This window comes from Oncorhynchus keta, unplaced genomic scaffold (genome assembly GCF_023373465.1).
Source record: "Oncorhynchus keta strain PuntledgeMale-10-30-2019 unplaced genomic scaffold, Oket_V2 Un_scaffold_9739_pilon_pilon, whole genome shotgun sequence".
Lineage (NCBI taxonomy): Eukaryota > Metazoa > Chordata > Actinopteri > Salmoniformes > Salmonidae > Oncorhynchus > Oncorhynchus keta.
In genome coordinates this window covers 325,642-341,515 of record NW_026291018.1, presented here as the reverse complement: position 1 = coordinate 341,515, position 15,874 = coordinate 325,642, and the positions used below count along the sequence as shown (strand labels likewise).

General features: G+C 43.6%; 1 protein-coding gene across 8 annotated transcripts in view; it reads left to right on the top strand.

The window, feature by feature from the left end:
* LOC118382940 (trinucleotide repeat-containing gene 6C protein-like) overlaps positions 1-15,874 on the top strand; it is an 86,062-nt gene that overhangs the window by 17,053 nt on the left and 53,135 nt on the right. For all 8 annotated transcript variants that reach the window (XM_052517757.1, XM_052517756.1, XM_052517761.1 and 5 more), the window contains exon 3: positions 1,834-1,855. In XM_052517757.1, coding sequence (XP_052373717.1) covers positions 1,834-1,855 — 22 coding nt within the window. The remainder of the gene's footprint in view (positions 1-1,833; positions 1,856-15,874) is intronic.

Genomic DNA, 15,874 nt, shown 5'->3' with positions numbered 1-15,874 from the left:
AGTCACAGCCTACTTCGCCAAACGGGTGTTTTAAAAAGCACTGTCGTTGCACCAATGTGTACCGAACCATAAACATCAATGCCTTTATTAAAATCAATACAAGTATATATTTTTAAACCTGCATATATAGTTAATATTGCCTGCTAACATGAATTTCTTTTAACTAGGGAAATTGTCACTTCTCTTGCGTTCTGTTCTGTGCAACAGAGTCAGGGTTTATGCAGAAGTTTGAGCCGCCTGGCTCATTGCGAACTGTGTGAAGACCATTTCTTCCTAACAAAGACCGTGATTAATTTGCCAGAATATTACATAATTATGACATTGAAGGTTGTGCAATGTAGCAGCAATATTTAGACTTAGGGTTGCCACTCGTTCTATAGAATACGGAACAGTTCCGTATTTCAAAATGATAGTTTCCGGATTTGACCATATTAATGAACTAAGGCTCGTATTTCTGTGTGGTATTATAGTATAATTAAGTCTCTGATTTGATAGAGCAGTCTGTCTGAGCGATGGTAGGCAGCAGCAGGCTCGTATGCATTCATTCAAACAGCACTTTCCTGCATTTGCTAGCAGCTATTTGACTTAAAGCCTATCAACTCCAGAGATTAGGCTGGAAATACTAAAGTGCCTATTAGAACATCCACTAGTCAATAAAAGGAAATACAAATGGTATAGAGAGAAATAGTCCTATAATAACTACAACAAAAAAACTTCTTACCTGGGAATATGGAAGACTCATGTTAAAAGGAACCACCAGCTTTCATATGTTCTGAGCAAGGAACTTAAACGTTAGCTTTTTTACATGGCACATATTGCACTTTTACTTCTCCAACACTTTGTTTTTGCATTATTTAAACCAAATTGAACATGTTTCATTATTTATTTGAGATGACATTTATTTTGATGTATTATATTAAGTGTTCATTCAGTATTGTTGTAATTGTCATTATTATAAATATATATAAATAAAAATAGTCCGATTGAATCGGTATCGACCCTTTTTTGTTCCTCCAATAATCGGTATCTGCATGAAAAATCATAATCGGTCGACCTCTAGCACCAACCCCTGTTTTTAATGGTGTAGCTTTACACAAAGCAAGATGATGATATCAGCCTCTACCCTGTGCCCTGCTCTCTTCCTCTCCTCTTTCACCCTCCCTCGCTCCCTCTGCTCTGAACCGTGTCAGTAAGTGATCCCTTTCCACTCCGTTGGCTAAACAGGCTAACGTGCCATGCTGCTTCTCTTTATCACATGCAGCCTCCTGTGAGTCTGAGGAAAGTTGAGCTGAAGGGGGAGCTGGCCAGCGTGTGTGTTTGTTCCTGCAAACGCCACTGTACCTGTGTGTGTGTGTGTGTGTTGTCTGCCTCTTATTTAACTTTCTGGCTAACTAATCCACATGACCCACCAGGCAAAAGCCCCTAAGCTCAGCCGGTGGAGGGATGAACATTAAACATGTAGCATTATAATAGGCTAATAAGAACATTTCCCTGAACATTCTGTTCCAATGGAATGGGCTGGCTTTCAGTCAGAGCAAGGCTGAAGTGCAAGCAACCAACCCAGTAGCATGCTAACGCTAGCAGGCTAACTCCGAGAGAGGAGACCTATTGATTGTCTGTTGCTTTAAATATTGACATAAAACACATACTTCAGTTAGGACTCCTTTCTTTATTATGTGTATTTGACAGGGACAATAGGCCTACACATCAACATTTCAATAAATGTGGCAGTTTTATCCAGCCAGCTCATTTTCATCTGTAGTCCCTTGTGTTTTTTACGTGAACTCTTTTAAAGAAATCTGTTGCTAATATGTTCTTCCTCTTTCTTTCCAGGTCACTGAACAGAAAACCAAAGGTGTGTTCTCATCTTTTCCAACATTCTGCAACCACTCCTACCTCCTATTACTTTAGACTGACTGACTGATTGAAAAGAGAGGGGGATGGAGGGAGAATGACAGTCGGAGCAACAGAGAAAGTGAGAGTATGCACAGTGTGCACTTAGCTGGCAGGGTTTTGAAGTGAATTGAACCCAGAGCACTGTAGATAGAACACATCCTCTCACTTCCCTCTGTGCCAAAGCTCTTAATGAGCGAGAGAGAAGGACTGGCGACTGTTATGTGGTGTGACTGGCCAGATGGGGCCGGGAGGGGCTTATGTTTTGAGAGAAAGTCTCTAGGAAAGCTCATTAGGGCATCCGTTAATGGTCCTGTAACGGCCTTCTAGCACTTAACAGGAGGTTGGGGAAGTGGGGGGGTTTAAAGGTCAAGATGAGGAAGGGACATCTTAGTGTAATAACCCTACAGGGTATAGTAGGCTGCAGGACTGCATCTACTGGAGCCTGTCTGTGCTGCTGAGCTGCAATAATGAGCAGTAATCTGGGTTAGTTAGCTTTGTTAGCCTGTTTCCATCCAGTTAGCTTTGTAAGCCTGTTTCCATCCAGTTAGCCTGTTTCCATCCAGTTAGCAGTAATCTGGGTTAGTTTTCTTGGTTAGCATGTTTCCACCAAGCCATGTATGGCTGAAAAGTCCCATGAAAGCCGGCTGTGACACATTAGAATGTGGTGTTGACTGTTGAGGAGGATCAGTGTGAAAGTGCAGGATAGGGGTAACAACAGGCAGGGAGAGGCCACCAGCGTAATACGGCACTTTTCTACTGTGGTTGGAATGGGGAGGCCCAACCTGGGTCTGGTGGAGGGAGGAGGAGAATATATATGGGGTGAAAAAGGCAGAAGGAAATTCACCTGGCTTGTCACAAACATATTCCTGAGAAGGAAATGACAAATGTGAAAGAAAGGGTCTGAAGGAAAGAGACTGCAGGAACAAAGTACATGAAAGAAACTGAGAGAGTATTGTGTGAAAGTGAGCGAGAACACACTCGTTTCCTGTCTACAGTTTACACATACAGTAAGCAGATCAACATAAAGCATCGAGATCATAAGCATCGAGATCAACATAAAAGGCACATGTGTACCCACATGGCTAAGGCATACAGTACATTCATATACATAAGTTCCCTCTGCCTCACTGACCTCCACTGGGACTGTGTATGTAGTATAGGCACTCATACAAACACAATTATATCAATGCATAGGTCAGCAGACTTTTATGAATACATTAGTACAATCACATGTGCATCTGTATAAACCAGGAATATTCAACTCCTACCCTACGAGGTCTGTCGCCTGCTGGTTTCCTGTTCTACCTGATCATTAATTGCACACACCTGGTGTCCCGAGTCTAAATCAGTCCCTGATTTAGAGGGAAACAATGAAAAAACACAGTGGAACTGGCTTTGAAGTCCAGAGGTTAGTTTGAAGTGGTCTAGATTGTCACATAAAAAAGTTGACACACGTGTCCTTATGTTTACAATTGGCTCATTCATCCCCTCCTCTCCCCTGTAACTACTCCCCGGGTCGTTGCTGTAAATGAGAACGTGTTCTCAGTCAACGTACTTGGTAAAATAACGGATAAATGTATGGTTTCCATCAGCCAGTCCCTAGTGTGAAAGCAGCACGTATTGCCTTTGGTGATAGTCTCCTACCTCTACAGTGTCTTCCTGGCTGTGGCCTTGTTACAGCTCATCAGCCTCTCTCCATGCAATTCTGGTTCATAGCCATTTCTCTGTCTCTATAGAGCGAGAGGTATTCTACCACTACCATCCAGGGTTACAACACAACCGTGCCTTAGTTTCTACCACCACTACCATCTAGTGTTACAACACAACCGTGCCTTAGTTTCTACCACCACTACCATCTAGTGTTACAATACAGCCGTGCCTTAGTTTCTACCACCACTACCATCTAGTGTTACAACACAGCCATGCCTTAGTTTCTACCACCACTACCATCTAGTGTTACAACACAACTATTCCTTAGTTTCTACCACCACTACCATCTAGTGTTACAACACAACTATTCCTTAGTTTCTACCACCACTACCATCTAGTGTTACAACACAACCAAACATGCCTTAGTTTCTACCACCACTACCATCTAGTGTTACAACACAACTAGTGCCTTAGTTTCTACCACCACAATCTAGTGTTACAACACAACCATGCCTTCTTTCTACCACCACTACCATCTGTGTTTACAACACAACCATGCCTTAGTTTCTACCACCACTACCACCATCTAGTGTTACAACACAGTGTTACCGTGCCTTAGTTTCTACCACCACTACCATCTAGTGTTACAACACAACCATGCCTTAGTTTCTACCACCACTACCATCTAGTGTTACAACACAACTATTCCTTAGTTTCTACCACCACTACCATCTAGTGTTACAACACAACCGTGCCTTAGTTTCTACCACCACTAGTGTTACCACAACTTAGTTTCTACCACCAACATCTAGTGTTACCACAACCATGCCTTAGTTTCTAGTTTCTACCACCACTACCATCTAGTGTTACAACACAACCATGCCTTAGTTTCTACCACCACTACCATCTAGTGTTACAACACAACCGTGCCTTAGTTTCTACTACCACCACTACCATCTACCATCTGTGTTACAACACAACCATGCCTTAGTTTCTACCACCACTACCATCTAGTGTTACAACACAACCGTGCCTTAGTTTCTACCACCACTACCATCTAGTGTTACAACACAACCATGCCTTAGTTTCTACCACCACTACCATCACTACCATCTAGTGTTACAATCTACAACACAACCGTGCCTTAGTTTCTACCACCACTACCATCTAGTGTTACAACACAACCGTGCCTTAGTTTCTACCACCACTACCATCTAGTGTTACAACACAACCATGCCTTAGTTTCTACCACCACTACCATCTAGTGTTACAACACAACCGTGCCTTAGTTTCTACCACCACTACCATCTAGTGTTACAACACAACCATGCCTTAGTTTCTACCACTACCATCTAGTGTTACAACCATCTAGTGTTACAACATCTAACAACACAACCGTGCCTTAGTTTCTACCACCACTACCATCTAGTGTTACAACACAACCATGCCTTAGTTTCTACCACCACTACCATCTAGTGTTACAACACAACCATGCCTTAGTTTCTACCACCACTACCATCTAGTGTTACAACACAACCGTGCCTTAGTTTCTACCACCACTACCATCTAGTGTTACAACACAACCGTGCCTTAGTTTCTACCACCACTACCATCTAGTGTTACAACACAACCATGCCTTAGTTTCTACCACCACTACCATCTAGTGTTACAACACAACCGTGCCTTAGTTTCTACCACCACTACCATCTAGTGTTACAACACAACCGTGCCTTAGTTTCTACCACCACTACCATCTAGTGTTACAACACAACTATGCCTTAGTTTCTACCACCACTACCATCTAGTGTTACAACACAACCGTGCCTTAGTTTCTACCACCACTACCATCTAGTGTTACAACACAACCGTGCCTTAGTTTCTACCACCACTACCATCTAGTGTTACAACACAACCGTGCCTTAGTTTCTACCACCACTACCATCTAGTGTTACAACACAACCGTGCCTTAGTTTCTACCACCACTACCATCTAGTGTTACAACACAACTATTCCTTAGTTTCTACCACCACTACCATCTAGTGTTACAACACAACCATGCCTTAGTTTCTACCACCACTACCATCTAGTGTTACAACACAACTATTCCTTAGTTTCTACCACCACTACCATCTAGTGTTACAACCTTGCCTTAGTTTCTACCACCACTACCATCTAGTGTTACAACACAACTATTCCTTAGTTTCTACCACCACTACCATCTAGTGTTACAACACAACCGTGCCTTAGTTTCTACCACCACTACCATCTAGTGTTACAACACAGCCTTGCCTTAGTTTCTACCACCACTACCATTTACAACACAGCCGTGCCTTAGTTTCTACCACCACTACCATCTAGTGTTACAACACAACCATGCCTTAGTTTCTACCACCACTACCATCTAGTGTTACAACACACCATCTATGTTACCTTAGTTTCTACCACCACTACCATCTAGTGTTACAACACAACCGTGCCTTAGTTTCTACCACCACTACCATCTAGTGTTACAACACAACCATGCCTTAGTTTCTACCACCACTACCATCTAGTGTTACAACACAACCGTGCCTTAGTTTCTACCACCACTACCATCTAGTGTTACAACACAACCATGCCTTAGTTTCTACCACCACTACCATCTAGTGTTACAACACAACCATGCCTTAGTTTCTACCACCACTACCATCTAGTGTTACAACACAACCATGCCTTAGTTTCTACCACCAAAACCGTGCCTTAGTTTCTACCACCACTACCATCTAGTGTTAAAACACAGCTGTGCCTGAATCTCTCCTGTCTATGGCAGGTAGCATGCCCCCACCCCATCAGACACCAGTCCTCCCTGTCTACTGGACTATCACCAATGTGGAGGCATTTTCTCCCTGGCGCTGCATGATGAGGGGATAGTGTAACATAGGGATACATACCCGGTAACTCTGTTAGCATGGATAGGTCTGTGGTAGACCTTGATGGATGGATGGATTAAGGAGGAGTAGGAGGGAGCATACTCACAGCATCCATTACAGACGGAGCTGCAGCCACCACATTTACATAGCGCCATAAGATCACAGTGTTATTCCAAATCTGCGGCGACACAACGCTGTCATTTCATAAGATTCATTTGCTGTTTCACATTGACTTAATTACACCCAGCGCTTTGTGTCGCAGCAGAGCCATAAATGGCAGTGTATTCCGGAGGGAATTAATTTATTCCACATGCTGCCGTCGCTGTCATGTTGTCTCTTAAGCGGCTAAACGCTATGAGAATGAATACAGTGGAGATGGATATTAGCCAATCACTGAACAGAGGCAAGGGGGCATTCATTCAGTTGTTTATGCTGTATTGTCGAGGAGTATGTTTAGGTTAGAGCTGATATGTCTTGTTGAGATTGTATATAGCAGATGAGGCTGGTGGGAGGAGCTATAGGAGGACAGGTTCATTGTTATGGCTGGAATGGAATAATGGAACGATATCAAACATGGAAACCACGTGTTTGATTCATTCCATTCCAACCATTACAATGAACCCGTCCTCCTATAGCTCCTCCCACCAGCCTCTCTGGTATGTAGCTGTATCAGACCAAAGTTTATTGGTCGCGTACACAGATTAGCAGGTGCATCTAAATGCTTATGTTACTAGCTCCAACAGTGAAGCAGAATGGCTCGCAAATCACATGTGATGTGAATTATACAAATGACTGAGATGTGGCTGTATATGAGAGCTGTCATTAGGCATCACAGTGATGTGAATTATACAAATGACTGAGATGTGGCTGTATATGAGAGCTGTCATTAGGCATCACAGTGATGTGAATTATACAAATGACTGAGATAGGACCGTGGCTGTATATGAGAGCTGTCATTAGGCATCACAGTGATGTGAATTATACAAATGACTGAGATAGGACCGTGGCTGTATATGAGAGCTGTCATTAGGCATCACAGTGATGTGAATTATACAAATGACTGAGATAGGACCGTGGCTGTATATGAGAGCTGTCATTAGGCATCACAGTGATGTGAATTATACAAATGACTGAGATGTGGCTGTATATGAGAGCTGTCATTAGGCATCACAGTGATGTGAATTATACAAATGACTGAGATGTGGCTGTATATGAGAGCTGTCATTAGGCATCACAGTGATGTGAATTATACAAATGACTGAGATAGGACCGTGGCTGTATATGAGAGCTGTCATTAGGCATCACAGTGATGTGAATTATACAAATGACTGAGATGTGGCTGTATATGAGAGCTGTCATTAGGCATCACAGTGATGTGAATTATACAAATGACTGAGATAGGACCGTCACAGTGATGTGAATTATACTGACTGAGATGTGGCTGTATGAGAGCTGTCATTAGGCATCACAGTGATGTGAATTATACAAATGACTGAGATAGGACCGTGGCTGTATATGAGAGCTGTCATTAGGCATCACAGTGATGTGAATTATACAAATGACTGAGATAGGACCGTGGCTGTATATGAGAGCTGTCATTAGGCATCACAGTGATGTGAATTATACAAATGACTGAGATAGGACCGTGGCTGTATATGAGAGCTGTCATGTCATGATAATTATACAAATGACTGAGATAGGACATCAGCTGTCATTAGGCATCACAGTGATGTGAATTATACAAATGACTGAGATGTGGCTGTATATGAGAGCTGTCATTAGGCATCACAGTGATGTGAATTATACAAATGACTGAGATGTGGCTGTATATGAGAGCTGTCATTAGGCATCACAGTGATGTGAATTATACAAATGACTGAGATGTGGCTGTATATGAGAGCTGTCATTAGGCATCACAGTGATGTGAATTATACAAATGACTGAGATGTGGCTGTATATGAGAGCTGTCATTAGGCATCACAGTGATGTGAATTATACAAATGACTGAGATAGGACCGTGGCTGTATATGAGAGCTGTCATTAGGCATCACAGTGATGTGAATTATACAAATGACTGAGATGTGGCTGTATATGAGAGCTGTCATTAGGCATCACAGTGATGTGAATTATACAAATGACTGAGATAGGACCGTGGCTGTATATGAGAGCTGTCATTAGGCATCACAGTGATGTGAATTATACAAATGACTGAGAGGACCGTGGCTGTATATGAGAGCTGTCATTAGGCATCACAGTGATGTGAATTATACAAATGACTGAGAGGACCGTGGCTGTATATGAGAGCTGTCATTAGGCATCACAGTGATGGATGCCCGTTTTATTTTTCTCTCACTCACTCCTAAGGATTCATATTTTCCTGAAAATATGCCAAGTTTCAATACCAGTAATAATTCCAGTGCCCACTTTAAAGCGTTTAAAACCAAGATATCGTCACTATGCCTGTGCATAGGCCTGTGTAATGTGTGACTGTGGAAATGAGAGCGCGAAGAGGCCCATGTTATTTTGTAGGCCTACTGTAGCCTGCTGTAGATGTTTCCTGTAGGGTTTATTAACTGTGTGTGGGCAGCGTGTGCAGTCCCCCACTGTTAATTATGTGTGTGCTGCACATGTTGTGTATTTTTTGGAATTGCATTAATGCGGCGTTGGGGAGGGAATGTTGTAGGCTAATTTCCCGGGTCTTGTCATTTTGTTTTTGGGGAAACTGTGACCAGTCCCGGGATCCCAGTTATCCATGTTCATACCTACTCCTGGGTTGTCCAAGCCAAAGCCGACATTTCCAGCGACCAGTCCATAACCCACACTACCTTCAGGAAGACATTAATCTATAGCTGTGTACGTTGAGGCGAGCAGGCCGAGTGTAAGGCTTGCGCTGGCTGCTGAGGGAGTTGTGGTGGGATGATGTATGGGGTGGACAGGCAGGGTTGAGTGGGCAGGTGAAGTAGCAGTGGAGTGTAGGAAACTGGGCAGTCAGGTAGAGGAGTTGGACTTAATGAGTTACTGGAATAGGGGACGCAGTGGGCCAGTTGGATCTCTCATTAGGTCAGTTGTATAACATTGACACTCCTACGTGTGTGTGTGACTGAGAGTTCCACCTCTGAACAGGTCTCTCTCTCTCTCCCAGCCACCAGCTGCAGCTACTCCCCAGCACATTCCACCAATGTTTTATGATGGGGAAATGGTGTGTGTGAAAGAAAAGTCTCCTGTCCTGCTAACCTGAACCAGCTCCAGTCCCTGTGCCTTCATCCTGTCTGTCTGGCCTCCATCTTGGGTGCACACAAACACTCAAAGCCTTAAAGCTGCAATATGTAACCTTTTGGGCGACCTGACCAAATCTACATAGACGTGTGTTATCGATCAGTCATTCTCATTTAAATCAAGTCTAAGAAGCTGTATACTGTATCTGTTCTATGTGTTCTATTTCTATGGTTCCCGTTCGTAAGTGTTGTTTTTGCATATTTTACTTTCGGTTTTGTACACCAGCCGTAAATACAATATTTTGGGTTATGGAAAATATATTTCATAGTGGTTGAAATGATACAATGATTCTCTACATTATACTTGCTTGTTTTGTCACAAACTGAAATTAGGCAAACTATTAGAATTTTAGAAACCAGGAAATGGTGGGGTGATATCTGCATAGTGCATCTTTAAAATGTTTTAAATGGTTGAATAAAAGTATAGTGCCATTTCAATATACAGTAGTCAGACCAAGGTGTTTTGAGTCCTCCTGCCTTTTAGAACTCTATATGAGTTATCAGGAGCCCTCAGAGAGCTGTTCCTCTAAACTACAGACCTCCTGCCTTTTAGAACTCTATATGAGTTATCAGGAGCCCTCAGAGAGCTGTTCCTCTAAACTACAGACCTCCTGCCTTTTAGAACTCTATATGAGTTATCAGGAGCCCTCAGAGAGCTGTTCCTCTAAACTACAGACCTCCTGCCTTTTAGAACTCTTTCAGAACTGTTCCTCTAAACTACAGACCTCCTGAGTTATCAGGAGCCCTCAGGAGCCCTCAGAAACTACAGACTCCTGTTCCTCAGGAGCCCTAAACTGTTCCTCTAAACTGCAGCCCTCCTGCCTTTTAGAACTCTATATGAGTTATCAGGAGCCCTCAGAGAGCTGTTCCTCTAAACTACAGACCTCCTGCCTTTTAGAACTCTATATGAGTTATCAGGAGCCCTCAGAGAGCTGTTCCTCTAAACTACAGCCCTCCTGCCTTTTAGAACTCTATATGAGTTATCAGGAGCCCTCGGAGAGCTGTTCCTCTAAACTACAGCCCTCCTGCCTTTTAGAACTCTATATGAGTTATCAGGAGCCCTCAGAGAGCTGTTCCTCTAAACTACAGCCCTCCTGCCTCTCTGACCTCTGAGGGATCAGGACACCTGGGAGAGAGCTGTTCCTTGAAATTACAGCCCCATATTTAATCAGGATTAATTAAGCCCTATCATCTCCACCTCCCCTCTGAGGCCCTCTGCTCAGTATGGCAGCTCAGCTCAACACGCTGAGGAGAGGAGGGGGAGACAGACGAGCCCTTCAGAGACCCTAAAGGGAGAGACACACTCCACACACAAACATCGACGGATACATGCGTGTAAATGCACACACACTCTCGTTCTTATATGATTGTTACATTAACCTCCGTCTCTTATCTTATTTTCAGATCAGTATCTTTATACAGTGTTCTTCTGTGATGAATCCACTTGCTCATCTGGTTCTGATTAGGCCTGGTATCTATATGACTGACGTTACCTGTAAGCAACAGATGTTGTTTTTGTTGCCAACATTGACTGTCATTCATTGGTCTGCATTGTGAAGCTATTCAATAATGTATTCAGCTCTATTGCACGCTGCCCTCTTGGTAAGGCCATGACACATCCCATCCTTTTCTTGGCTGCATTCTATTATTACATCCATAGCTTCCCTGAACCCAATATGCCACAGTATTAAAGTTAACACTTGTAGTGACTTGCTTTACAAGACCCGCCACTGCTGTGAAATGGAGTTGAACACTTTCTCTCCTGAACGCAGCCCATTATAACAGAGAAGACTTAGTAATTCATCTCTCCGATCTACCCATGTGTTTCCCCGCTAAACATTGGGCAATAGTAGCCTGTTTAGAGCATTGTGAGCTGTTGTCGAGGCCTCGGGTATGAAAGCTCTCCATTCAGTTCCTCTCTCTGGCCGATTTTAAAGACGTAAGCTATGGAAAAGCTTATAATTGTGTGTGTGTGTGTGTGTGTGTGTGTGTGTGGCCCGATTTGATGAGTGGAGAGCAGTCTGCATGGTGCGATCACACACAGACACAGACAGACAGATTAAGGGCACCTCAAACTTCAGACATTTGGCCTCCTTTTTTTACTTGTGTGGCTACGAGCCAAATAGCTTTGCAATTCTGTCATCTGATGAAAATGAAGCTACTGTCTGCTGAATGTGTTTCACTAATGTATTTTCTGTGAAGGAAAACTATAGTTGCACCCCGATCACTATTGAAGCAAAAAACACTGACTTTCAAAATAAAACGCAGGTGAAATGGTTTGAAACACAGAATGTTTATTTATATATTTTTTTATTGTGTTTTGAAAATGCAGATTTTTGACCCCTGGTGTGTGTGAGATCGTCAGAAAATAAAGGGCTCTTTTAAAGTGTAAAATGGGATCCCATTCCCTTCCTTTGCGTGAGGCTGTAGGGTCTCAGGGCTGTAGTTTGATGTGCATCTTTGATGAACTGGGAATCCACACAACTCTCTCCAGCTGACGACTGTGTATCTTACCAAACAGGCTCATCGCACAGCTTAGAACTGTGTAATCTCTTTTTTTTCTCGCTTTCCATCTCCTACTTTTTTCCACCTCTTTCACTGTATTCATCACACCTCATAGACTCTGTTTTTAGAGGAAGAATAGGGGTGCAGAGGAAGAATAGGGGTGCAGAGGAAGAATAGGGGTGCAGAGGAAGAATAGTGCTCTATTTATAAGGTGATTAGAGGGAGGGCTGGATTCAGAGAGAGACACAGATAGACAGACACGGGGGTGGTGGGACTGTGACACACACTATTCTCTACACCATGTTGTGATTGGTGTAGCCAGAGAACAGACCGCTAGCCCCGCCTCTTTGCTCCCTCCACCCGTCCCCATCACTGTTCTATTTAAAGGCGGGACGTAGAATACTCCCAGTTTTAACAGGAAAATCCCCTCTGAATCAGCAGCAGGGAGAATTAGCCAGCGTAATATATATGCCTTCCATCTGCTTGGCCTAATGTAGCCATCTTTGGCTATAAACAATGAGGAATGGATGAATGAGGAGGGAGGTAGGGAGTAGAGGAGAGGAGAGGTAGAGAGCGAGAAGTCTGATGCGAGGCACACTCTAGCTCGAGCTTTCCTGCCTGGTTCCTATGCTGCAGGCAGGCTGAGGTGGAGCTGGTCAGGGGGCTGGTGGCAACAGCTGTAGCCCACAATGATGCTCTGCTGCGGTGAGTGAGAACCAGGGGGGAAATCACATTTTAAAAATCAAATCAAACGTTATTAGTCACATGCGTTGAATACAACGGGTGTAAACCTGACAGTGAAATACTCTCTTACGAGCCCCGAAACAACAATGCAGTACAAATATGAATAAGAAATAAAAGTAACAAGTAATTAAAGAGCAGCAGTAAAATAACAATGGCGGGACCATATACAGCTGGGTACCGGTACAGAGTCAATGTGCGGGGGCACCGGGTAGTTGAGGTACTGTGTACATGTAGGTAGAGTTATTACAGTGACTATGCATAGATAATAACAGAGAGTAGCAGCGGTGTAAATAGTCTGTGAATCCATTTGATTAGATGTTCAGGGGTCTTATGGCTTGGGGGTTAGAAGCTGTTTAGTAGCCTCTTGGACCGAGACTTGGCGCTCCGGGACCGCTAGCTGTGTGGTAGCAGAGAGAACAGTCTGACTAGGGTGGCTGGAGTCTTTGACAATTTTTAGGGCCTTCCTCTGACACCGCCTGGATGTCAGGAAGCTTTGCCCCAGTGATGTACTGGGCCGTACGCACTACCCTCTGTAGTGTCTTGCTGTAGGAGGCCGAGCAGTCGCCATACCAGGCAGTGATGCAACCAGTCAGGATGCTCTCGATGCTGTAGAACCTTTTGAGGATCTGAGGACCCATACCAAATCTTTTCAGTCTCCTGAGAGGGAATGGGTTTTGTCATGACTGTCTTGGTGTGCTTGGACCCTGTTAGTTTGTTGGTGATGTGGACACCAAGGAACTTGGAAGCTCTCAACCTGCTCCACTCCAACCCCGTCGATGAGAATGGGGGCGTGCTCGGTCCTCTTTTTCTTTTAGTCCACAATCATCTCCTTTTGTCTTGATCATGTTGAGGGAGAGGTTGTTGTCCTGGCACCACACGGCCAGGTCTCTGACCTCTTCCCTATAGGCTGTCTCATTGTTGTTGGTGATCAGGCCTACCACTGTCATCAGAAATTAATGATGGTGTTGGAGTCGTGCCTGGCTGTGCAGTCATGAGTGAACAGGGAGTACAGGAGTGGACTGAGTACGCACCCCTGAGGGGCCCCTGTGTTGAGGATCAGCGTGGCAGATGTGTTGCTACCTGCCCTTACCACCTGGGGGCGGCCCGTTAGGAAGTCCAGGATCCAGTTGCAGAGGGATGTGTTTAGTCCCAGGGTCCTTTGAGGGCACTATTGTGTTGAATGCTGAGCTGTAGTCAATGAACAGCATTCTCAAATAGGTGTTCCCTTTGTCCAGGGGGGGAAAGGGCAGTGTGAAGTGCAATAGAGATTGCATCTTCTGTGGATCTGTTAGGGCAGTATGCAAATTGGAGTTGGTCTAGGGTTTCTGGGATACTGGTGTTGAGGCTTGTGTAACTGGACAGCTCTCAGCTGTGCTTCGCTTTGTGGTCTGTAATGGTTTGTCAGCCCTGCCACATCTGTCGATGTTCAGAGCCTGTGTAGTACGATTCGATCTTAGTCCTGTATTTATTTTAAAACCCTTTGCCTGTTTGATGGTTCGTCGGAGGGTATAGCGGGATTTCTTATAAGCCTCCTGGTTAGTCCCACTCCTTGAAAGCGGCAGCTCTAGCCTTTAGCTCAGGGAGGAGGTTGCCTGTAATCCATGGCTTCTGGTTGGGGTATGTATGTATGTACGTACTGTCACTGTGGAGACGACGTCATCGATGCACTTATTGATGAAGCCTGTTATTGTCTATAGCCTGTTATTGAACACGCAACTCCTATAATGAAGCACCTAATAAAACTTAATTTTCAAAGATTTACCCAAATGCAATTAGCGGGAAACACCGTTCTCAACAGAACACCTAATGTGAGCAGTTCCATATGTGACAGAGATGACAGAGATGAACATCTCTTTTAGAAACGTAGAAAGAGGGGGAATATAATAGCAGCTACTATGATGGGTTGCTAATATGACTAGGATAATGCATTTGGCTTCTGGACAACATAAGAATGTTGATATGAAAACCAATAAAATAATTGCCTCCCGTTTCTATGGATGGATGTTCGCAAGGCTACTTTGAAGCAAGGGAAGACTGATTTATTTGACGTAAAGTGAAAACGTTCAGGTTTCAACCTCACACAGCAAAGTAGTGCTGAATTCACTCCAGTAGCCTACGCAGGCTTTTTGAGGAGCTACTCTTGTGCTGTCTGACAGATGGTAGGCTATTCCGCTCCACAAACTAGGCTGTGTCTGCTGTGCGCCTGTGATAAATTAAAATGCATGAAGACTAACAAATACACACAAACCTATTTTTTTATTCCACAAAATTATGCAAATTTACTCTAGACCGATAAGCAAGACCGGTCAAATGTGTTTTTGGTGGCTAACCGATTAACCGGTAGCATCCCTAATGCAAATGTATTGAGAAAGTATTTTTCTAATAATCTATCATTGAGTAAAGGTATTTATTGGTGCTTCGATAAGATATTTGAATTGAAGGTTATTTGTGGATGTGAATCTAAATGTACTTTTTTATTTTAAGGTTGTTTCGATTTGGGGTGGGGTCGCCAGAAATTCTGGCCAAAAAAATGGGGTTACCCCAGTCTCAGGGATGGCTAACTCTGGAAATTCCTTTGTCTCTACACAGTTAGGTAAATCTGCTGTTAGTTTCTTTGCACCTTACTTGTGAAAAAAATGTGTTTGTTCGTTTTCTATGACTGTTGTGTATCTCTGCTTTTCATGTTGTATTAATATGTATATTTTGTAATTACAGGCCTCTTTATAAGAGACATTGGTCTCAGTATGACTCCCTGCTAAAATAAAGGTTAAAGACATGTTTTTGTATGACACCGTTCTGTGCTCTTCCCCCTTACTGTGGGTCTCCCGGTTACATAACTGTGTGTGAGCTGTTCACCGTTCTGTGCTCTTCCCCCTTACTGTGGGTCTCCCGGTT